At 36.4% G+C, this 25,385-nt stretch overlaps 4 protein-coding genes across 6 annotated transcripts; 1 reads left to right on the plus strand and 3 right to left on the minus strand.

Moving 5' to 3' along the window:
* Positions 1-1,471: 1,471 nt before the first annotated feature.
* On the minus strand, positions 1,472-5,363 carry LOC111809335 (importin subunit beta-1). Its single transcript, XM_023695777.2, has 3 exons — positions 5,213-5,363; positions 2,284-4,715; positions 1,472-2,196 (listed from the first exon to the last, which is right to left on the minus strand). The coding sequence occupies exons 2-3, from the start codon at positions 4,698-4,700 to the stop codon at positions 1,998-2,000; spliced, it is 2,616 nt and encodes an 871-aa protein (XP_023551545.2). The 5' UTR covers positions 4,701-4,715; positions 5,213-5,363; the 3' UTR covers positions 1,472-1,997.
* Positions 5,364-8,083: 2,720 nt separating this feature from the next.
* Positions 8,084-9,840, plus strand: LOC111809337 (uncharacterized). Of its 2 annotated transcripts, none has more exons than XM_023695781.2 (2): positions 8,084-8,496; positions 9,597-9,840. In XM_023695781.2, exon 1 carries the CDS (start codon positions 8,213-8,215, stop codon positions 8,471-8,473), a length of 261 nt encoding a protein of 86 aa, XP_023551549.1. In that variant the 5' UTR covers positions 8,084-8,212; the 3' UTR covers positions 8,474-8,496; positions 9,597-9,840. The 2 variants fall into 2 exon arrangements, with proteins under 2 accessions (XP_023551549.1, XP_023551548.1); XM_023695780.2 differs by having other exon boundaries at positions 8,085-8,496; positions 9,592-9,840.
* On the minus strand, positions 9,812-15,591 carry LOC111809336 (uncharacterized). 2 transcript variants are annotated; one of them, XR_015411443.1, is made up of 9 exons: positions 15,424-15,591; positions 13,812-15,036; positions 13,639-13,729; positions 13,380-13,537; positions 13,245-13,296; positions 11,728-11,810; positions 11,547-11,640; positions 10,529-11,298; positions 9,812-10,377 (listed from the first exon to the last, which is right to left on the minus strand). XR_015411443.1 is itself a non-coding variant. In XM_023695779.2 (8 exons), exons 2-8 carry the CDS (start codon positions 14,973-14,975, stop codon positions 10,772-10,774), a joined length of 2,169 nt encoding a protein of 722 aa, XP_023551547.2. In that variant the 5' UTR covers positions 14,976-15,036; positions 15,424-15,591; the 3' UTR covers positions 9,812-10,771. The 2 variants fall into 2 exon arrangements, 1 of the variants encoding a protein (XP_023551547.2); XM_023695779.2 differs by having other exon boundaries at positions 9,812-11,298.
* Positions 15,592-22,019: 6,428 nt separating this feature from the next.
* Positions 22,020-24,421, minus strand: LOC111809026 (histone-lysine N-methyltransferase ATXR6). The gene is made up of 6 exons (XM_023695341.2): positions 24,050-24,421; positions 23,608-23,688; positions 23,268-23,497; positions 22,788-22,888; positions 22,492-22,704; positions 22,020-22,357 (listed from the first exon to the last, which is right to left on the minus strand). The coding sequence occupies exons 1-6, from the start codon at positions 24,291-24,293 to the stop codon at positions 22,198-22,200; spliced, it is 1,029 nt and encodes a 342-aa protein (XP_023551109.2). The 5' UTR covers positions 24,294-24,421; the 3' UTR covers positions 22,020-22,197.
* Between the last annotated feature and the right edge of the window lie 964 nt (positions 24,422-25,385).

Here is a 25,385-nt window from a genome sequence, read left to right on the forward strand (position 1 = left end):
CAATAATTTATTTTTAAAACTTGTTTTAAATATAAATAATTTTGAAATTAAATAAATATTTGCATATATAATTATATTTGTTTTGATTCAATTCAATATAAATTAATAAATTTATAACCTAACCAAAATTTTAAGCAATGGGTTGGATTGATTCAATTTTTCAACCCATGTCCAAAAAATAATAATAATTTAATTTTCAAAAAGTTCAATATTTAATTTGATTTCTTTTTTTTTTTTTTTTTGAAAAATAATTAAATAGAAATAGTTAATATTTTATTTAAAAAATATTCATGCTTTCACATTTTCTTCCTCTTCCTCCTTGACTTTGTTTCAAAATTTCGAAACATATTCAAAATTTTAAAATATTAACATAAACAAATAAATAAAAAGAACTTTTTAAAAAATAAATAAAATATTAATATTTATTAAAATACTTTTTAAAATTTAATAATATTTTAAAAACAAAATATTAATCATTCTAATTCAAGACAAACATAAAAATATTTATATTTTATAATTTAATGGTGTTACTGAAACTTTAAAGTATACCATAAGATACTTTTAACACAAAATATAGATATATTTATTAACTTGGCCTGTTTAAAATTATCTAAAAAAAAATAAATCAATTTAAAAATATTTTAAAAAATATAATTACTTTTCATATTTAAAAAAGTAAAGATAAATTTATATTAATATTCATTGAAATCGTGCCCAGGTCAAAAATAAAATTAATTATTTTAATATGGTATCATTACATTGTCAACCAACTGACCAACCAACCAGAATCTAACTTTTTGACCAATCAAAAATTAAATCAGGATGAAGTTTATAAATTGATATCATAGTTACAAGATTAAAATATATATATTGAGATGAAAAATATATATATTGAGATGAAATTCACAGTGATACATGACAAGCCCAAATGGGAAAAGCTAAATCTAGCGCTCAAATATTATATCATAAACGAATTGGGGTATACATGATTAAGTTGGGCTGAAAGATTTTTTTAAACCAACCCACAAATACGTGAATAATTCTAATAAGACTAAAGTACCACTCAGACCAATGAGTATTCTGAACATCTTAATATAATTTATAAATTTTTGTCAACCCAAAGTTTTGTCCTATAAATTTAAAACCGAACCAAATCAGTTCGAATTCAAAAAAATCAACCCAACCCAACTCAATCCCTATTGGGTCAGTCCACGTTGTTGGGTTGAATGTAAACCCTTAAAAGCAAATTGTGTGAACACATAAACATTCTCGAAAGCATGTGCCAAGTGAAACGAAGTTGATTCAAAAATGGCTGGAAGAAGGCTCTTACCTCTTTAAGATGTGATGGGAAAGAAGCTCAAGGCCCAAGGGCACCTTGTTGGCACCCGAGTTCATGATATACCTTCAAGTAAAGAACAAAGGTGAGAATACAATATGAAGTGGAGAGAAGGAGGTGAGGAGAATACAAGGAGACCTTGAAATTCATAACATTGATGCCGAAAATTTTAAACAAAAAATATGAATGGATGATTTAGTCCTTAAATACAACCGCTAAAGGGAGTAGAGTAGTTCAGAGAAAGAGTAGCACAAGGGTGTCTAAGCTGGTCAGCAGCATATAACAAGGAGCTAAGCAACTCCCTGCGTTCATCCATTTTCAACAATAAAGTTCAGTAACCCCCTCCCCTCCCCTCCCCTCCCTCCTCCCTCTCTAGGCTAGGATTTATCTCAAATCAGAGATACATTTGAACCCACCCAGCCGTATACTTCATCGATTCCTCCTCCCGCCTTCTACTACACCATGACAAAATGAGAAGTACCGACACTTCACGTTGCTAATGCAATAGTTAGCAATGCCTTCATGATGATGCAAGTGTTAGTGACAACTGGGAGTGAACAGCTTCCGTTGTCTTGTATTATGATGCAATCTTCGACCCCGACTCAACTCGACACACCCAAATGCATGCAATGACTCAAGAATATGCCAACCAGCAAAAGCCTCAAATGGAAATGGCACGGCTGATGGCCAATTTGGCCCATTCAGCAGATTCTTTAATCAAATGGTCATCTGAGGACAAGCATTCCCTTAAAAAGTCTTTGCTTGACACAGATTGCTGTATCAAAGAACCAGCATTGCTTCCCAGTGTGTCTGCTAGATCTCCAAGAACCCCAATGGCAGTTTTCATCACGATCTCGTCCCTACAGAAAAACCAAGCAAAGCAAAAAAATATAAACAAAAATCCAATTCACAAACCCGATAGAGAGAGATCACAGCTAAAAACTCACATGTCTTTCCCCATGTATATACTATCCAAGAACTGAAGTATATGCGGAGCATAAGGGATCAAGAGCTGAGTTTTTGGAGAGCTTTTAAAACCCTGGAAGATCCCTGAATACGCTTCCAAAATACCATTTCTCAAAGAGTTGGTGTAGTCGGTCATTTCGTCATCCGCACCTGCAGTATGTGCAGATAACTCTGCTGCCCGCTGGAGCATTGGCATGGCGTACACCAAGTACTTCTCAAAATTCTCCCCTATAGCCAGAGCTATATCACCAAAGCACGAGAAAATCGGGGGTTTAACAGAGCGATGCAATTGATCACTAGACAAATTCTTAAGAAGCTGAGCCATAATCCCATCACAGAACGGCAAAATCTTGTCTTCTAATGCCCTGCATACATCCCCTACAACACCAACAGTGACAGCACAAACTTGGTACTCCTGAAAATTTTGAAGACCCATTTCTATATATTTATAAAACTCAGTCATGTATTTAGCAAAATCTGGGCCTGTTGCATAAGCAAGGGCACCAATGGCAAGCATTGCCTCCTCATGAACTGTGGCGTTTCTACAAGCAAAGACCCTGAGGAAAAGACCCATCATATTGTCCGCATACTGCATGAACATATACTTGGTAGCATCTGATGAACCTAGCTTCTGAATAAGAACTTGTAAACATCCACAAAGCAGGCCCTGCAATTCACCTTGTCTTTCCCTTTCATCAGATGAGAGCTTTTGCCCCTCAAGGGTATTATGCAACTCCATCATGATGACAGGTACCAGTTGCAGCACCATCGATGCCGTCTCATCAGTTGCACACCTCACAACTTCATTCAATGTTTCATATGCAGCAGTCCTCAAACGTGATTCGCCAGCATCCTCTCTGTGAGTAACATTTAAGAGGGCCTGAACTATTTCTTGGAAATAGGGAGTTAAAGGAGATGATACACCAACATCTTCGTAACCCTGAGCAAGAAAATAGAGAGCACCACAGGCTTTCTCTGCCACATTTGGAACATCTTTCATGCTCTGGAGCAGAACTGTTATGATCTGTTGACAGTTAGTCTGATTAATAATGGGTGTATCCACATCTGAACCATGAAGGAATTCAAATATCCGTCCAAGGGTCCACGCAGTTGTGTCCTTCACATGGTTATTTGGGTCTTGTGTTAAGGCGGTCAGCATAAATGTCAAGGCCACATTAACAATTGGCATTAACTTTTCTGGGGCAGGACCTTCCAGAATAGAACCAAATGCATAAGTTGCTGCCTCCCTCTGCCTCCAATCAGATTTGGTAATGTTCTCTTCAATGAATGGCATAACAAGTGGGACAATCTCATCTCCAACAGTTCGTGCAACCAGCCCAAGACACGTACCTCCCGCCATGGCAATATTCCAAGCTCCTTCATCTTGATCCTGGTCCTCTTCTTGCTTCAGAAGAGTCTCAAGCAACATGGGCACAAGAGCAGGTAGTGCCTGCTTGATAAAACGAAAGCAAGGAATATCAGAATCTCCAGTAAAATCATCCCCATATGCTTCCAAGATATCTATCTCCTCATCACAAATAGAGCTCCAGAACTCAACAGCTTGCAGTGCAACGGGTTCCTCATCTTCTCTAACAGCCTTTGCAGTAATGCCAAAAATATCCTGGATGTATCTAGCTAATTTGTCATAGTACGTAGAAGCAATGGAGACCAAGCACTCAAAAGCTGCTTGTCTTATCTTGACTTCAGGGGATAAGGTGGCCTCGCAAACAACCCTCATGATATAATCACGTTCCATATCATTGCTAAAGTTTGCCTGAGCAAACCCCAAAGCATTATACAAAGAACGAGTGGCAGCAAGTCGGACATCGTTGTTCCCTTCCGATGCATTCATACCCTGCACAACAGCTGTCAATATCTTATTCACTTGATCTTGATCTATCACATCTGGAGAAACTTCCTCACACAAATAACCAAGGGTTTCCAAGGTGGCTTGTTTGATGTGAATTGATTGTTGATGGACATTTAACAAAAGTGAACCAATCAATTCAGGCCACTGCTTATGAGGCAACTCAATGCCTGCAACTTTAGCAATAACTTGGGATGCTGTTGACCTAGCATCAGCCACAGGCGAAGAAAGAGTACTCAACAAACATGTCTTTATCTGGGTTTTGGCGTTGCCGTCCAGTGACAACCATCTCTGGACAAGCTCAAACTTCCTATGCTGTTCCTTAGCATCCAAGGCATTCTTAAGTATCAAACCCGCTAATTTTCGGCTGTCAACTGGCTTCTCTTCATTCGCTAGTTCACCAGAGAGTGATAACAAGAAACTGGGAAGGTTCTGCTCTTGGAATTGCCTTAAACTATCTTCTGCCTGCTTCCTCACAGACGCGTCTATCGCCTGAGCATTTAGAAGCACCTGTGTAACTTCCATTGCCATATTTCACCAAAGCACCTGAAAAACAAGCAACGATCAATCACTAGTTCACTCGAAAACCACTTTAATCCTCCCAATCTGATCTAATCCAGAAGCCCAAAGAAATATCAAGCCTCATTAAGACAAATCGCACCAAAAAAACAAAATCGAAAATCTCAACAATACAGAAGAATCATTAAAAAAAAACCCTAGCCAAACTTCAACTAATCCATAAAGAACCCCACGTTACTCCAACCAATGAGACCAAGCTTCAAGCCTGAGACCTATACCATAAAAAATACGGCAAGAAATTCTCACAAGATCGAAACGATCCACACAGACACTCGAAACAAATTCCACGCTTTCCAAAAGAACACGACACTGAAATCAACTAAAAGCCACCACAAAAAGCTATACACGATATAAGAAAACCAAGAAAAAACCATACGAACAAATCATTGATGCGCAGATCAAAAGGCACCAATACAGTGAGCACATTACAGAGGAAAAGCCGCGGTTGAGCAAGAAAGAATTACCTGGGAGTAGAAAATTGAGAGCTTTCGAAGAAGGCACAGGAAGAAGATCCTCGAGACGGCGTTCTGAAAACCCTAGAAGTGGAGAAGCGAGAGGAAGAGGAGGGAGAGATGAAGTGCAAAGTGGAAAGATTTGAAATACAAAAACAAAAACAGATTGATTTTTTAAATAGTAAATATTTCCGGGAAGTTATACAATACAGTATCTTCCATTTTGGATTCCTGTGTCTGACCCATCCAACCAATCAGAGTTGTCGATCAAGTCAAGTCAAAGTAAGAGACTATCTTGATCGATTTTTAGCCGTTGGATTTGCAGAAAATAATTTTTCAAAAAGTGTTAACAGTGAGACGGATCTTAGGAAACCAAGAGTTCAAATTTGAACGATGGTAAGATAACCTAGACGTTGTGTTGGAACAGACAACAGTAATGTGTGCGGCCGTTACTTGAAATTTAGGATTTTAATATTATTTATACATCGGTCCCATTATTATCCTATTATTTCTCTTTAGCCCCCATCTATAACATATTTACATGAACGGTCCTTAAAATGTATACCTATTCTTATTAGTTTAATTATTACCTCATCATTCTTATTTTAGGACAAATCAAAAATCACTAAATATGTCATTTTCAAAATTAAGTTACTAAATATAAATCAAATTCAATTTTTTTTTGAAATTCAGACAAAATTGAAGCGAATCTCATGGTCAAAATTATATTTTGAGTTTTTGCCTAAAATTGGTATGTTTAAATATAAATTACAACCATTCAAGTTTTTGTTGGAGAGAAACTCTTGAATAAAAGAAATTAACACGTCCTTTGTACAAAATTCGGATCAACCAAGAGATAAGCTAGAATTAGATTACCTTCAGCTTAACTTCCGTTCATGATCACGACCTCGGAAGGTTATGAAACTTTAAAAGGGGCCTTATGTAAATTTTTAGAATCATTGGGCCATGTTTGAAGCTCGAACCAAGTTTAGGACGGGTAAGAACATGGAGGCTTACCTACTATTCCAAAATGGAATAGTTTGGATCAAGTTTAGAACTTAAACCAAGTTAGGAGTATAAGTCAAGGTTTAAAGGAAATGACTAAAATGCCCCCGAACAATTAACCTCAAGATTTACCCACCTTAATGAATTCCTTTTAAGGCTTAAAATGTTAAAGTTTTATGTTAAAGTTTCAGTAAAACGGTTGAATTTTAAATAATCAGTTTGCTTTCCTAAATTAAGATGAGTTGCACGTAAGTTCTTGATTTTTAAGTAATGAGAATGTTATCTCAAGCACACCTTAAGGATATGATCAGTTGTCTACAAATAGTTTACTTACTGAGTATTTGCACTCACTCCATATTTTAGTGCCTACAAATAATTAAGGAGTTGGTCGAGGTCGGTGTCATAGACAAGTCACATTATCGCCTGCAAAACTATTTTGTCTTAATGTTTTTGTGTTGGTTCTTTTGGTAAGCTATATTTTGATATATAATAGTAAATCAATTGTATATTATGTTTTAAATTCTCCTTGTTTTATTCAAAAAAAAATTGAACATTTTATTACCGATCGAGTCAATCCTAGTCGCAATCTTGACTTTGGACAAGCTCGAAAATCGGGTCATGACAGGAAGCCTTTTGAAAGAATATATGATATGAAACTCTTGATATTTGATTTAATAATTTTGTTGAAGAACAAGACTTAGATCTAAATCATCGAAAAAGCTCAAAAATGATAAATAATCCACTCAATAAAAAGTTATGAAACAAATTATGTTGATCACCAAGATTGGGAGCAAAGAAACTCGTAATTCGAATCACTCTATAGAATAGCTTGATCAAGACTACTTGAATGTCTCTCGCATGCAAATCTAAACATAAGAAATGCAAATGAACATGACTTAAAAAGCATAATATGAAACTTTTTATTTTAATAACAAAAAAAAAAAAAAAAAATCTTCCGTATTAAATAAGAACATTAATGACTAAGATGCAAGGGTGTGGAAACCTTCCATATACACGCGTTTTAAAGCCTTGAGAAAAGCCTAAAGAAAACAATATCTATCTGCTAAAAGCCTTGAGAAAAGGCTAAAGAGAACAATATCTATCTGCTGGCGGTGGATCTGGGCCTTTACAGTAACTCAAGCCCATCAATATCATACCCCTAGCTAAGTATAATTTTTTTGTTTTATGTTTAATATATATAATATGCTAAATATTAATATATATTTTTTATTATATTTAATATATCTAATTCGAATCTTTCAAATTTTTATTAATAATTAATCATTTATTAATTATAGGTCACTCCACTCTCGACTTATAGTGAGATGAGCTTTAAGATAGTTCTTGGTTCTTAAGCAACGGAGAGGGAACCCTAACCTAAGATAAGCCCAAGGTTAGCACTTGATTTTTTAATATTCCAGATGCTACCTCACGATAAGTTTTAGGATAGCCCTTGGTTTTAAAGTAGCCACGAGGTTACCCTAACTCAACATAAGCTCAAGGTTAACATCTTCAAGTAATCGGGATGCACCTTGTTATAAGCTTAAAACCAAGAGGTTACCCTAACTCAAGATGAACTTGGGGTTAACACTAGATTTTTAAATAGTCACGATGCTACCTCAAGATAAGCGGTAAGATAGCCTATGGCTTTCAGGCAACCATGATGTTACCCTAACTCAAGACGAGCTTAAGGTTAGCCCTTTGATTTTTAAGTAATCAGGACGATTCCTCGGGTAGCCTCTGGTTTTACCGAGTAGACTGTAACCCTCACACAAACAAACATGGACAAACGAGCTATGTAATGACCTAGGATTATTCCTATTTTAGGTATAGAAGAAGTTTTTGAAATGGTCGTAGTAAACTAAAAATAGGATAATAGAAATTTAAATTAAGAAATTTTGAAAAAAGGGATTTCATCCTCTTTCATCTTTCTCCTCTGTCTTCCCTGATTTTTATCTCTGTTTTCACAGAACATCTAAGGCAGCCAAGAACAAATCCGCCATAGCCATGGAGAATCAGAGCACCTGCTTGTCCTATGAGAAGCTCAACGGAGTGGCGACCTGGGTAGGCACCAGCGTCGCCTCCGCCTTCTTCGCCTCTCTCGAGAGTTGTTCCTGCATCAATCTCTCTACCTCCGACGACCACGAAGATCCCGATGAGGCTCACGATCGCCCTCTCATGTACTGCACCTCCACTTCTTCCTCCATCATCCGCAGCTTTGAACCGCTTCCCCCGCCAGTCAACGACGTCGCCAATCTTCCTGTCTGAGCGCCGCTCTCCGTGGATCTGAGGTCGTTTCCTTATTAGGATTTCTTCAGATTTCTCACGGGATTGGAATGACTTTCTGATTTTTTTTCTTTTTAATATAATATTCGTCTTTGGTCTTTGCTTTCCTTTTACTTTCTGATTGAGGATTTTGTGCTCGACCAGTTTTCGTCGTTTGTTGATATATTCCTCTTCTGTGAATTACGACTGGAATGTGTAGTAAAAACTAACCGGATGCACATTATGTTACTCTGATTCTTGTTGGTTCCTCCGATCGGTATTCGAAATACATCATAAATAATTTCGTTCCTCGAGTAATCGCTAAATCTATGCGTGGTTTTGATCATTGCTTTCTTGGAGCTGCATGATTTCCTGCCGTCCTTTGTCCATCGATTCTGAAGCAAAATTCTTAAACCGATAAAGGATTCTTGAATTAAACCAAATAGAATTGGTATCGAGATGAATATGGTGTTGCTGGCCATTGGATGAGATGAAAAGTCACCCACCATTTCCCTGAGTTTCCGCTGGGTGGTGCGGTGATCTAACAAAAGGAATATATCCTTTTTCTATTGAAATTCTGCAGATCTGAGCTTCCTTTCTGCCATTTTTGTTTAGAAAATTTGAAAGCATGCCCACTTGAGATTATTCTGTCCTTTTTGCCTGTTTCTTCTCGTTCTTGATTGCTTGTCATGATTCATAATGCAGTTAATGATATGGGGTGTCTAGGAGTTGGATAACATAATCTGAAATGATTAGAGGCAGTTGGAAAGACAACATTCGTACTGTTCTGTCATTCATTTCATTGATCTAAGACATAGAACACCTCATCAATTGTTATTTTATGTCTGCAAACACAAGGCACTGGATTATAATATTGGATGAAACAGAGAGATCGAGAGATAAATCTCCCTCTACAAGAAAAACCAGATTTCAATATTGAAGAACATGAGTGAAGAAGCTTGTTCTTGAGAATTTAAAAACAAAAGTGACAGAAGAATGGAAGATTTTACATATTTCCTTGTCTGCTTCTTGGGATTTGGAGTTTAGATCTCAAAAGGGACATTAGTTTCTCTTATTGTCAGTACAGCTAATTGATTCCAATCATTTGCTTTCTGATTCAGTGCAGGAACATGGCCACACACACAGCTTGCTTAGCAGAGCAGAGAGAGCTTTGACAGAAATGGCAGAAGAAAGCAACAAGGGGAACAAGGAAACTGCAAATAAGCACTTGTTAATTCATTATTTTAATACCAAATTCTCAGTGTAAAAGAATATTTAGATTACTTTCACACATAGAGAAGCCAAGAACAGATTTGTAACCAAATTTTTCTCAAAAGTAAATGTATGAATGAATATGAATCATTTGAATATGATCAAATCCCATCAACATCAAAGTCTAAGGATTTGTTGATATTATATTTTATGGTAGCTTCTTCTATAGAACATGTTTTACAGGAGAGGGGAAAATGAAAGCAAAGCCTGCACAGAGAGCTTTGTATTTACAACAGATTGAACTCAAAGGATGGATGCTAAATAGCTTAGATCTAAGAAGATGTTGAATGAATAACACAACCTATAATCTCTGTTAGCAAAGGGTTGCTGTAGACTTGTGTTAGTGTATGTAATGATACAGCAAGCAAACAGAACAAACTTGTTCTTTCTTTCATTTCAAAGTGGCAGGTATAGTCTCATCAGACGATATCGACCGACGACTATGTTTGCCCCATGCTCAAATCTTCATGTCTCTCGTCGTCTCGATATGAAGCAGAAGCAATACAAAATGGCCCACAAGATACCAATTCTCCTTCAATCAATTCAGACCACCAATCTTGATTTCCTTGACCATGTTAGAGCACAAAAGACAAGAGGTAAGGAGGATAAGAGGTCCTCCAAGCCCCCGCAGTAACCTGTATCGTCGAGACAACTTCTCGTATCAGTGTTGAATCATTTCACATGTTCATTACCGACCAGCAGCAAGACTCAAATCACAGCATCACGAAGTCTATGATTAAACTGTCTAGAGAATGATTGACAAGAGGACAATCCAGGTAAGCTAACCTTGGTCACGAGCTGATTCGATGTCGTTTTCTCTACAGAGACGATCTAGAGTATCAGAAAATCCATAGAGATGCTTGACGAATCCCAAAAACAATAACGTATCAGCTATCAGTTCATTGTAGCTGGTGATAACATTGGTTGATCATCTAAAATGAGATCAGACTTCCATCACAGCTTATACTCAGCGAGGAGGCACCAAAATCTGAAGAAATCACTTCATGTTTTTTGGAAAATCCTAAAATTTCAGACAGGTACAGGCAACCCATAATTGTGAAACGACCTGATTCGTCCATCCGATCCTGCAGTCACGATGACCAGACCCCATGCATGAGAACTCGATGTATTTTGGCAAGACAACTTCAGAAATTTATACCGAGATTTGTGCATCATAGATGGTTTCGTTGGTAGGCTCGAAGTTGGGAGCTTTTCCTCGGGCCATGTTGCAGATCCCTTAGGGAAGGATTCTAATAACTCTTGGCTTAAAGAGAAAAACGCGGGTGATGGAAGCGGGGAAGTTTCAGAAGAACTCCTCCGCATGCCAGAAAAACATCTTTCCTCCGTGTTACATCTCGAACCGCACCACGGTACTGCAATGGTGCCATTGGCGGAGAAATATTCATACGACTTAATCTTTTTCACCGGGGAAATAACAGACTCGTTCTTATAATTGCAGTTCCATACATATACATTAGAATCCCCACTCGCCGAGATAATATGTTTCCCATCCGAGGTAAACGATGCAGACATCTGGTTTCCGGTATTACAAGGCCCTGAACAGAAAGGATGAAACTTGCTTATGAGCAGACATGGAAGACAGGATACGACGAACGAACGAACGAACGAACGAACGACACCATTTGGTTTAAAAGCAAAATCTTCATAATCGAAACAACCAAACAAGCCGACATCGCACCGAGCATACACAATGCAGTAAAACCTCCCAACCAGAACTAACCATGCTGTTGATACTTGATATAATGAAGAGATCAACAACAAACAAGAACAGACAGGTGCATACCCTTGTACTTCTGGATCACATTTAGCCCTTCAATAATTCGGATTCGAGAATCAGCAGAGCTCACCATTATTCTGCTTGAATCTTCTGCAGAATACTGTGGCCGAAGAAAAAAAAAACGCATAGAAAATATTAGCAAATATAATATCGAAACGTGAATTAGAACATTAGTCGAACGACCTACCTGAAACCCCGTTATCTTTTTACTGGGCGACTTCTTCTTACTGGACAAACATAATGTGGCGTCTAATTCGAGGTTATTATCACCTAACCAAAACAAATCGAGTGATCGGTTTAGACAATCTTTCTCCAAGATCAATAGCAATTCCAGTGATAAAATTTCATCCAATTGTAGTTTAGTATTCATTTGTACCAAAGTAAAAACCATATATAGTTGATTATATTGATGAATACTCTCTTCTGCAAATCATTTTCATGCATAAAATCCTACTAACTACTCCTCCGAGGCAATAACATCATACTGTTGGTATGCGTATAAATAGATATACGGGAGTATTCGTTTATTTCGTTGCAAACTTAAGACAATGGCACACTAATGCCCAATAAAATTCTCGGGATTTTCTTTTCTTAGATATCAGTTCTTCGCATCAGAATGATACAAGCATGTAATAGCACAAGCCCACCGCTAACAGATATTGTCTTCTTTGGACTTTCCCTCTCGGTATTCCCCTCAACGTGTCAGCTAGGGAGAGGTTTCCACACCCTTATAAGGAATGCTTCATTCCCCTCTCCAACCAACGTGGGATCTCACAATCCACCCCCCTTGGGGGCCCAGCCTCCTTGCTGGCACACCGCCTGGTGTATGGCTCTAATATCATTTGTAACAGCCCAAGCCCAAAGCTAGCAGATATTGTCCGCTTTGACCCATTACGTACCACCGTCAGCCTCATGGTTTTAAAACGCATCAAATAGGGAGAGGGTCTAGCCCTACTCCAACCAAAGCACCGTCCGGTGAATGGTTTTGATACCATTTGTAACAGCCCAAGCCCACTGCTAGCAGATATTGTCCTCTTCAGGCTTTGCCTCTCGGTATTCCCCTCAACGTGTCAGCTAGGGAGAGGTTTCCACACCCTTATAAGGAATGCTTCGTTCCCCTCTCCAACCGACGTGGGATTTCACAATTCACCCCTCTTGGGGGCCAGTGTCCTCGTTGGTACACTGCTTGGTGTATGGCTCTGATACCATTTGTAACAGCCCAAGCCCACCGCTAACGGATATTGTCTGCTTTGACCCGTTACGTATTGCCGTTAGCCTCACGGTTTTAAAACGCGTCTAATAGGGAGAGGGTCTAGCCCTACTCCAACCAAAGCACCGTCCGATGACTAGCTTTGATACCATTTGTAACAGCCCAATCCCACCGCTAACAGATATTGTCGTCTTTGGGCTTTCCCTCCCGGGCTTCCCCTCAAGCTTTTAAAACACATCCGCTAAGGAGAGAGTGTCCACACCCTAATAAGGAATACTTCGTTCCCCTCTCCAACCGATGTGGAATCTTACAAAGCAAAAGGTAAAACTCCCCGAAGCTAACATATACCGCTCATAACATGCAACGCTATTCATTGTCACATATATATGTCAGCAAGAAAACAAGCCAATAGTTCATAATCACAATAGATAGGGAGCAACAAAATCAAAGAACAAAAGATAAGCCCGAGTTGCAAATTAATACGACAAACGTACCTATTACTTTAAAGAACCGGCAAGTACCGTTTATGGAGCCAACAATTCCTCCCTACATTACGAGATCGAAATACCATTAACAACGAATCGAACTTCGTAATTTCTACAAAACGAAAGATTCAAGCAAGCACACACCTGTCCATCAGGATGATAAGACACTGCAGTGACAATTTCCCTAATGTCAATCCAATCAACAACTTGACTACAAGGAATTCCCCAAATACGGATCTTTCCATCTATTGAACCACTGATAAAGTAATTTTCATCCATGGGATTGAAATGAACACATGTAACTGCAGCCAACATGAAAAAAGCGAGAACAATGAGAGCCGCTCGTTAAGAATATGTCAACAATTTCGATCACTCTATAAACAGAAACGACTTACAAACTCACCGTAATTACTATGTGAAAAAACTCTGAGACAATCATTGGATCCCAATCGCCAAAGTCGAACGGTTTTATCGACTGATGATGACAGAAGATACTGCACGAGGAAACAATAACGTATGATTACCAATGCATAAACATGGTTTAGTTTCTAGGAAATTCATAGCATTGCTACTTACATTGGTTTTTGACCAAGAGAGATCCAAAATTTCACCGGTATGTCCATGGAACTCGTGCAACGGTCTCTCCAAGATCCTGAAGACTTTCGGTGGAAATATTATACAAGCCGATTCCGATGTTTTCCTCAACACCATTGCGTTAGCCATCTTCTCTTTCTCCACGAGCAAAGGTCTCAACTCCGAGAGACGATTCACCGTGAAGTAAATGCAAGATGGATCGATTTCGGGGATGTCAGATTCGTTAGATCTCTCGTCTTCAATCACTTGCCACAATTTAACAATCCCGTCGTCACCACCGGTAGCAAGATACTGTCCATTAGGACTAAACTTCATTGTCAAGATAGCACCTTCATGTGCCTTGATATCTTGTCCCATATAAAGGGCTGATAGCTCCTTCAATTGCTTCTTGCACTGTCGAACCTTCACCCTCCGAACTCTCGACCCTGCAGCTGAATCATCATCATCATCATCATCATCAACCACCAATCCTGTTGACTTATCAAAAATGCAGGCTGCCGATCGCAATTTCTTAAGCCAACGTTTGTTGACTCGTTGTTCTGTACGCAACGGAATGTTTGCTCTCTCAGCCTCCATCCTCATCATTTGTTGGAAAGATGGTGAGGAACTCGAAGTCTCCTCAAGCTCCTCAAGCTCTTCAGCCATAGCGAACCGAACAGAGCTGCTTCGATCCCCATTTTTCGTGCTAGATTCTCCATTAATCCCATCATCCATATACATAATGGTATTCGTTGAAGTTATCTCCGAACATTCAAAATCATCACTAGACCAACACGACATCGAAGATCGACCCGACCAAAACACATCTTCAAAATCAGAGGATTCAGCACAAGAATTATCCCTCAATCTTCCTCCATCCCCTTCTCTCCAATCACTCCACAGAGTCAGAGAATTCCCATTACAAGGAAGAGTTTGATCTAATCCCAACTCCATCCATTTCAAAAACTTCCTCCGACGCTCATGAACACTCTTGGGGCTTTGGTTCCATACATCATAAACCAAACTGCCATCAACCCAGTTTTTGAATCTGGGATGAGTATCAATGGCCGCCTCAATACCATCGCAATTGAATTCAGATATCGAGGGAGCATTGATCTCTTGAGCATCAAAATATGGGCATTCTTCATCATCACTAAAGCTACCCATTGTTCCTAAGAGTTCCACCCATGAAATCGCCTCAAGAACACAGCATTATAACGAATACCCACTACAAAAAAACCCAAATAAAATTGAAATGGAAAACGCAAATCAGTTCAAAAGAACAAAAAAAAAAAAAAAAAAACTAATAAATTAAATAAGAACAACATGGATCCCAAGCGAAACCCATTGAACCTGGTCTAGCAGACAAGAACAAAAAGAAATCATCAAAAATTGTTCACAACTAATGGGGGAAACAAAATTATAAAGTAGAGAAAAAGAATTAAGAGACAGAAATGAGTTCATAACACACTCACTCGAAAACCCATAAACAAAAAAAATGGAAGATCACAGGAAAACACGTGAGGGGAACAAGAATGGAGAAAGAAAATCGAATGATTATAAAAAAAGAAGTAAAGGGTTTGTTTAGTAAGGGAAAATGGAAAAAGTTTCTTACATGGGGATGAGGGGTTTTTCGATTTCTATGAGATCTGTTTGGAGATGGAAACCGCCATGGAAATTTGGAGCTCTTTTTGGACTCTCTCTCTCTCTCTACACCAGAGGAGGGTAGTAGAAGAAAGAAGCACTAATTATGAAATGGGGAATTATCTGCTATAACAAAACCCATTACAGACAAAACAGGAAGAACAAATAATTTTATTTTCTAATAAAAAAATGAAATAAAATTGGAAGAAAAATTAGTTCCTCGTAATTCGTGGTTTAATCGACCGCGAACCCGGATTCCAAGACTCGGTATGTTTGTGCTCTTTCTCTCTCTATTTTTACTTTTTTTTTTTTTTTTTTTTTTTTTTTTTAAATTAATTATTTTAATTAATGATAAATTCATATTTTGGGCGTATATTTCTTGATCTAAATAATTAAGGCCATAACTTTTATGATCAAATTCAAGATCTTAAATGGGTTCATTTTCAAATTTTCAAATTGGAACAAATTAATCCTATAAAAAAAATCAAAATTAATCGCTTGAAATAAAAGCTATAAATCATGGATTCTTCGTCTTCTTAATCAATAAATAAATAAATAAAAACTCAAAATATAACATTTTTAAAGATTGGTTCGAAATATTGAAATTTTTAAAAAGGGTGAAATATATAAATTTTATATGGATGTATTTCGGGTTTGAATTTGAATTTGAATGAGTTAAATGATGAAAATAATTGAAATGATTATTGAATGTCTCCATTTAATGGGTAAGATTTGAATAAATGCAATGGAAAAGTTAAGCTAAAAAATGAAATAATTAAAATTAGTAAGCATTTAATTAACAAAAATTGGGAAACAATTATGCTTTCTTTTGTTATAAAAATTGTAAGGTAGGAGTAGTAGGTTACCCAAATTGTTGCTTCCCATTACATCATTAAGTCAATACCTATCACTTTTTGACCTTTCAATTCCAATCAAATTTTAATATAATCCAATTAAATATGTTTTTTTCTTCGAGTTACCGTCAAAGTTTGACTCATTTATATATATATATAATCTTAATGGAGGCAAGGCATATCTAGTTGAATTTGTTTTTATGCCACATTGTGTATAACGGGAATGGAACCCTCTCTGTAGCTGGCGGGCATATAGAGAATGTTCGAGATACTTCGATCCAGTAACTTTTTAGGAGTTGGTTTTGGCTTACCCGTTTCTCTAATAATCAGGTACTTTATATCAAAGATCCTTCCTTCCGCTAGCGAGCAGGAGCGCACTTCTGTTTTTCCCGACCTATATAAGGGGTGGTAATGAATAGAGATCTCCGGTCAGCTGTCTTCTCTTATTTTCACTGAACTTTGTTGAACTATATATAATTCTTCCTCTTATTCTATAACTAAACTAAATGAATATTTTAACTAATTTCATAATTTTTTTTATTATTATTTATTTTCTAACACGTATGTATATTTGGAAGGTATCTATTGAAATTGAACCAAATTTAATTAAATATTTAAAAATAAATAAAAATATATTTTACGAATTAAATGAAATTTTCTAAGTTCATAAAAAATAGTTTATAAATTTAATTTGTGAAAACTAAAATTAAAAATTTAAATTACAAATTTAGTCATTTGAATTTAAAAAAAAAAACTCAAATTTTGGTATTTATTTTTAATATTCTTTAAATTCTGAAAGCTTTAAGATTTTAATTAACATAAAATATAACAAATCAATTATTTTATAAAATTTTTGAACACGTCACGGGCTAATAAAAAAAATTAAAAATTTAATAGATACTTTAAAAAAATATTATTTTATTTAGGGAATAAAAAAGTGGCGGTGGACGATGACTGGGCGATTAGGAATAGTCAACGATTAGAAAATTGACGATTCACCGTTTGCTTTTGACAAAGATTCAATAAAGTGTAATGACGCAATTACCCTTGGAGTTTTCCAAGTATACCGTTAGAAATACGTAGTAAAAAGTCAAACGCGTCAGTACCCTTTGTGGGATATGGTTCTTATCCATATGTCTCTCTTTAATTTCATTTCCTTATTTTCAAATTTATTTTTGATTTTCCCATTAACAAATCATATGCCATTTTTGTATATTAGTTGACCATCACATACATTTGGTTCTCGAGTTTAAAAGCATCAAAGCGAAAAATGATTTTGTAATCAACGGTTACGTAGAAAAGGCTCTCGTGTTTTGAAATGATCTTATTTAAGATTACAAGGAACAAGGACCCGTTGTAAAATACAGAGAAAATGACCACAATATAAACGACTCTTAATTTTAGAGGTATTCGTAGGTTCGTTTGAGCCGAGCTGGGATATTTTTTAGATCGATTTAGGTGTTCGGATTATAAATTTTTTTAACCAAGATAACTCTTATTAAATTATAAACCCAACCGAACCGAACCCAACTCAATCATAAATTTTTTAGGTTATGTTGGTTAGGTTTGTTCGGGAAGACTAGAATAATAATGAATAAAACATCAGTTTATTTTATTTTCAAATTGTATTTTTTGATTACCCTTATTTAATTCTTTTAATAATATTTTTTAAGACAAATATTTCGAATTTATAAACCTCTTTTGAATTTAACAGTGGTTAGGGAGGAAAGTACAAACATGGAATAATTTGTCTCGAACTATATATATTATTTTAAATACTAGCTTGAATTGAATAATTTGTCTCGAAGCTCTATATTTTTTTAATTATTAGCTCGACACACTTTCTTGTAGTTCTAACGCTACATATTAAAGGAATGCCTAAAATACCCTCACGTTGAGTATATAATTATTATGATGGTAATAAATCTTCATAATTACAACCAGAATATATGATATTATAACCTTTTATTAGCCAATAAATTAGTGTGTTCCCTAAAAAGCCATACAATTTTCAAAAAAGTCTAAAAGTTAAACCTACTCGTGTTCCCAATTAACCAAACAATTTACAAACAACCACTTATTTTTTCTTAATTAAAAAAAAAAAAAAAAAAAAGCTCTTTTTGCTTTTGGGTTATCATTTCAAAATGTTTTCATCAACTTTTGTATTGACATTAATAATTATATATATATATATATTTATTTATTTATATGAATTTTTAGAGAAAGAAATTAAGAAAAAAAAATTACCCCATTAAGAAATTGAAAATAAATAAATTTTTTTGAATTTTCTTAGATTATTTTTGTAATATAAATTCTATATTTAAAATTCTTGTATTTTTTTTAGGGTTTTTGTTAAATAGAAATTAATTAATTAAAAATAGGAAAAGAAAAGTGGAAAAGGGAATGGTTGAAGTTTAAAGTGTTAGCAAAATAAATGATTGCCACGTGGCTTCACTTAATTCCCTTCTCTTTCTTTTTCTTTTTTTAATATTTTTTTTTTCCAAATTAATTCAATATAATATATAATAAATATATATTAGGGTTTATGATTATTGCATATTAGCTGCCTAGCACATGGTTTTGCATTTTCCATGATATGGGTTTAATTAATCATAAAAATCATAATTTAGATACAATTATTTTATTTATTTAATGAAAATTATTTGCATACAACTTAGCAATAAAATTATATATTTTTTTTAATTATCAACTTGATTTTTAAATGATTTACCTTAAACGTATATTTATTAGATATAAAATTAAAAATTGATTATACTATTAAACAAAAAAAAATTAAACTTTTATGTCGGCGGAATCTATCCCATAAAAAATTGAAAATTTTGGGATGTATTTAATATTTATGAGACGAGGAATATAATAAATACAAAATTTAAAATTCATTAATCAACCAACCTCCGGTTAACATGCACTTAGGCTATGTAACCCGACTTTCAATTTACCCGCATCACCACTTCTACTTATAAAGTAGTCGTGTTGTCTTACCTATTGAAAGTTTGAGAAAAGGTTGTGGGCATTGTGTCCTCGATACCTCTAATCATTGAGTTTACTCAATAGAGCTCACTTGGGGCTCTAGTTATGTTGTGGAAAACTTGAGAGGGAATCAACTAGTAGACGGTTTAAATAGTCTTTTACCGCTATACCCAAGTTAGATTAAACGATTTACACGTTAGTATTGTTGTAAGCCTCCATCAAAGTTTTCTCTAGCTTTGTCCTGCTTAGGTATAGTTCACCATCTTTTGATTCTTGACAAGCATGGTCACACTCGGAACCCTTCTCAAAAGATTAAGGTTGATTGGTGGTGCAAGCCTTAAAGGAATTCCACCCATTAGCTTCCTTACACCTTACAATTTACTCACCCGTTAACTTACATATTAGACTTCTTGATTCGTATTTCAAGACGAGTTGAATGATGTGCGTGTTTGTGAAAGAAGGCCACACGTTTGGATGGTAAAGTGGCATGTAATGTTATTTGATGCATTGGGTTTGTTCTTTAATAATTATTGTTCCACATTGATGGCCGACATATAAAATAACATGCCCTACCACTCTTTTCTTTACTAAAATTCCTCAATTTCCACCATTTCTTTTAGCTCTCATTTCACAAATTTCAAACTCACAAAAATATTTGGATACATTCAAGTAGAGATGTTCATCGGGTGCAGTGTGAGAATGGCTACTCGTTCTCGTCACCAAAAAATTCTTCATTTATATTTGAATCGAAAATATTTTAAGACGGTTCATGAAATTATGTCGGGGTCGAACGTGGGTGGAATCATTAATTATGCTTTTATTTATTAATTGAATTTAAAATGGGATATTGAAAATAAATTCCACTAAAGCCTAAACTTGGTGGGTAAAAGTAGAATGATGAAGCCAAAAGTGGTGGATTAAAGAGACATAATGTCGGAGATGTGTTTTGTTTTGTTTTTGTTTCGGTGAAACTGTGTTTCAAAGGTCAAATTGTGTTGGCTAATGATATCAATTAAACGCTTTGACAAGTTACCTCCTTAAATTATTTGATGTCATTTCATTATCTATACTCTTTTTTTAAAGACAAAATGATCTTTTTTTAAAGACAAAATGATCTTATTTTTAATGACTTGATAGCATCATCACTAGTGAGATTCGCACAATCATTACTAGTGAGATTCACTCGTTTCTGTGTATAAATAAATCATGTAACGACCCTACTCTTAGGATTCGACTTTGACTGTTACCACATGTATTATTATGGATATTTTTCAGAACAAAAATATTACAAGTCTCTGTAGCAATCATTGTCACTCGTTTAAGATGTTCTAACTCTTATATGTAAGTGAACTCATTTTCGAAGTTGGAAAATACGTACACGTGCAAGCATGACTTATGATGACTGTACTGGGAGGTGAGGCTCCATAAAATTTGAAATGTGGGTATGAGTTTTATGGCTAAAAATGGCATAATTTTGTGAGGGGGTTGATAAAAGAGAGAGAGGGAGTGTGGGCCAATGGCTAAAGCAATATACAGTACCACGGCTTAGTGAAGAGAGACAGAATAAATGGCAAAATGGAAAACATGGGTGTTGTTCTGATGAATGGTGCAGACAGCTTCCCACCAAACAAAGCTGGTGCTGCCTTTAGGGTCTTGATAGCTGCATTTCCCTGCACTATTTCGGCCCTCCCACTGCTCATCCACTTTGAACGATACCATATAGAACATGAACTATTAATGCCTCAATCCTACATTGATCGAATTCCTAAAATAATATAATGTCATTATCGTTGGAGGTTTTCCTTAAAAGTATTCGGTTGTCACTGACCTAGACACATAAATAAAATCTAGCTGGATTAAGGTCGGTCTCGTGGCGCCCATTCCTAACAAGTGGGTGTTCACTCATATTATGGGGCCGACCCTCTTTTTTGCTGATTCAATCATTTCGAATTTCTCATAACAGTCGCTTTGCTAGGACCCTTCAAAGTTTATGGGTTTTGAGAGACATGGGTTGACATATCTAAGAAGGAAGTGAAGTTGGGTAGGAGGGGCTTTCATTGAATTTAAAGATCAGCTTGTGTCATAATCAAACAATGAATGCAAAAGATGAACACAAAAAGCAGACTCATAGGGATCTGAGTTCTGATGGAAGAGATCTCTGGAAAACACACAGATACAAGCAGAGAGCGGCTGCCAAAGGAAAACAAAAACCAAACAAAACAAAACAAAACAAAGTACTCTATAAACAATCAATCAATCAATCAAAAGGCTTCTGAGGCACATCTGGGATACAATTATCTTTCAAAATTAGCTATCTATCCCTTTCTAGTGGAACTCAAAGAGAAAGGAATTTGATGACCCAAATTATCCAGAATTTCAAGAGGTCATCAAATGATTCTTTAGTTGGTGCATAGGAATGAAGATCAGTTCATGGTAATGTTGACACGACTAAGCAAAACCCAGCTGACAATCCATAACTACTTCACCTAACCTTTAAAGTAAGCAACATCCTTTCCAACACAGTTTTGGTTTTCTTCAATGAATTCCAACACAAACACAAAGACCCTTGTCCCTATAAGACATCTAGACAGGCCAGAGTGAATGAAATTCTGCAACACTCGGCCCATACTATGGACCTTTCACCAGCAATATGTTCTTTGAGCTCAGGGCAGTATCTTTAGTTCTTAACAATCGAAATCATTCAAGAGAGAAAACCAGAACATGTGGACAATTGAATCAAAGAAGAAACACTTGACATTTTTGGACAATTACATTTGCACTAACATGTGGTTTTGGACTTTGAAGATTAGAGAACTAACCAGACAATTAGTTAGGCTTTCATCGATCAGCTTGTGTCTATATAATCTATAGACATTGTGTGGGTTTTACAACGTAAAGGGTTACACGAAGTGCTCAGTGGGGTATTCATGCTCATATCCATTGTAGTCATAATACAATCTCTCACCCTTAGATATATCTCTGTTTGCAATCAGTAGAACTCTACATTCACCATTTACATTGAACCTGACACACTTAAGGTTTTGCTTTTTCCTACCATCCCTGCGTTAAGATACAGCCTCAAATCAAAAGGAGAAAACAAGGAAAAGAAAAGGATAGAATGGGGAACTATTCCTCTCAGGCTTCTCAAACATAAGAGTATGATAATAAACGAAGTAAACGAGGGATGAGCTTACGGTGTGTGGTTGTTGATTCCATTAATAAAACGGGCAATGTTACTACGTTTGTCGGGACAAATGACGAGGCTTTTAGATCGGTTAGTCGCAGACAGTAATGTCATCATACTATCCCCATCATCATGTTCTCGATTCCTCAAGTAATCAACATCACCAGTATATTCTGTAATTATGGTCCAGTCCTTTATAAACCTATCAGCCTCCACAGTAAACCTGTGAATTGTGATAATGTATGAATCAATTGATGATCCTATCAAGAGAAAGAAGAAAACATAGGAAACTGCAGATTCACATACCCTTCTCGAGGATCAAAAACAACCATAAGAGGAGGCCATTCTCCTCTTTCCATCATACTTTTGCACAAGTTTAAGGTTTCAACGTCCTCTTTTGGAAGAACCTAGAATGCAGTAACCAAAAGACGTCAGCATCATAGAAGATTATCATATATTTTGGCACTGAAAAACAACAATCCTACAAAGTTAGGCAGAAACTTATTTTGTAGTTGATCGTTACATTTATCCATCTCATCATCGTCTCACTAAGCGTAAACGAAAAAAATGGTCCTTAAATAGTTTAAAGAATAAAGACCTTCAGTAATTCATTGTTATGACAGTAGTATTTGGTCTATGCATTTCTATAATTTGAAATTCCATTGCGTCCAATTAATAACAAAGGCACCCCCTAAAAAGTTATCCACTAAGAAGCGATAATATCTGAACAAATGGCCAATAATGATAACTAACATTTATGAAAGATGTTGAGAGTTTCAACTTTACCTGCATTCCTCCGTGCTCAAGAGATGCGCAGTTTGCAGACCTTGGTGCCATGCCACGCATATATGTAAGCTCGTTACTGAAATCTGTGCCTGTAGCCGTCAATGCTGTTGCCAGTGATGCCATTTGTTCCAAGCGTCTCGCGGTATCTGCAGTCGGCTTAAATGGCAAGAGCTTTCTTCTCTTTTTACTAAGTACTAAGCTACCAGTTCGTCTTCGTTTCTTTCGGTTCTCTGAAAAACCAAAATACAAGGGAAAAAGATTTCAATCATGATCCAGAGAAACCCTTAACCATGAAATGGATGGCGGTAAGCTCAAATCTCCAGTAGTAGGACTTTTCTACCTTGGTTTAAGTCCGTTTGAGAGTCAACGGGTCGTTGGATGCGGAAAAAATCAACAATTTTAGTTTGAACAAGAGGGAAGGCTGCAAAATAAGAGAACAGTAAGAGTAAGAACGATTAGAAAAAATGAAAATCAATAATTGAACTTGTTTTGAGTCGGTAACTAGCAACGAAAGAAATGTACAGGAAATTGTTATGAAAATCCCTAACCCACCAGAACAATACACAGAACAAATAAGAACTTGATTTTAAATGCGATTCGCTCGGAAACAAATAAATCAATTCGTATATAACACATAATACTAATTAAAATTTACAAGGAGATACACAATGTGTCTTCAATTCCACAACGCATGCAAAAAAAAATCGAACAAATTAGGCCTACTCCAGAGTCCAGATCGAGTAAAATAAATTAAAATCAAACGGATGAAAAACACATCATACATTGGAGCTTCTTGTGGTTGGAGCAAGTCGGGCAGAACCACGATCCCTTGGGGACGGAAACGAGGATGGGCGAAAGACAAAAGAGATGATACCCTCTATCACATTTGTCGCAGAGAAGAAGCTCAGCCGGAGAGTCGCCGGAGCCGCATTTCTGACAGGAAACGTCGTCGTATTCCTCGTGATCTGACGCAAAATCATGGCGGCTTGAGGGTTTCAGAGCGAGAGTTCTTCGTTTCTGCATCATTTTGGCGGATGGATGGATTCGGATTGGGAGAAGGAGAAATCGGCTGGATGTTGAGATTGTGTTAGAAATGGGTATTTGAAGAGCCAATTAGGGCATTGCGCGCGCTTTTTCGTTTCCCGGCAAAACTCAGCGCCATTACCAAAGCGACAGTTGTCTTCTCTCTCTCTCTCTCTTTCATAAACCCTATGGGCCTTAAACACCCGCTGGGCTCCAAATGGGTTTCAGCTTCATGGGCTCACAAATGGGCCGAATACCCTCTAAAAGTGAATATTTTTGGTAACGGATAGGATCTAAGGCCCAATAAGTCCTTCTTAAGGCCCATTAAGTCTTTCTTAAGGCCCAATAAGTCTTTCTTAAGGCCCAATGTAATTTGGTGGACATTTGTGACTTTTTTTTTTTTTTTTTATTGTAAAGGCTTAAGCGTTTTAGGGTTTTCTAGTACGTCATCAGATATATAGAAACTTTTCGGGTTGAAAAGGTTGAATTTGAGTGAAACTATTCTCTCATTTTCTACGATCTCCAACATACGAGAGCGTTGATCTTCTCTTTACAGGTCATTAATTTGGTTATAAGTAACGAAAATAAGCAAGTTAGATTGATCATAAAGTTATTGATCGTTTCGAACTCTAGGGCAAAGAACTGGTCCTCCTTATGACTTACTTTCATCATCAAAGGAAACATTTTTCTTAGGTCTTCTACACAAGTGATCTATGTCTCGTGTGTATAACAACCCAAACTCATGTTGTAACAACCCAAACCCACCGCTAGTAGATATTGTATGCTTTGGCCTGTTACGTATCGTCGTTAGCCTCACGATTTTAAAACACATCTACTTGGGAGACGTTTTCACACCCTTCATTACCTCTAAACTAATGCGGATCTCACAATCTACCTCCCTTGAGGGCTAGTGTCCTCGCTAGCACACCGCCCGTTGTCTATCTTTGATACCATTTGTAACAGCTCAAGCCCACTACTAACACATATTGTCCGTTTTGGCCCGTTAGGTATCTCCGCCAGCCAGACACGTTTTAATACTGTGAGACTGACGACGATACGTAAGGGCCAAAACGAACAATATCTATTAACGGTAGG

This window comes from Cucurbita pepo, chromosome 13, assembly GCF_057944985.1.
Source record: "Cucurbita pepo subsp. pepo isolate OVF chromosome 13, ASM5794498v1, whole genome shotgun sequence".
NCBI lineage: Eukaryota > Viridiplantae > Streptophyta > Magnoliopsida > Cucurbitales > Cucurbitaceae > Cucurbita > Cucurbita pepo.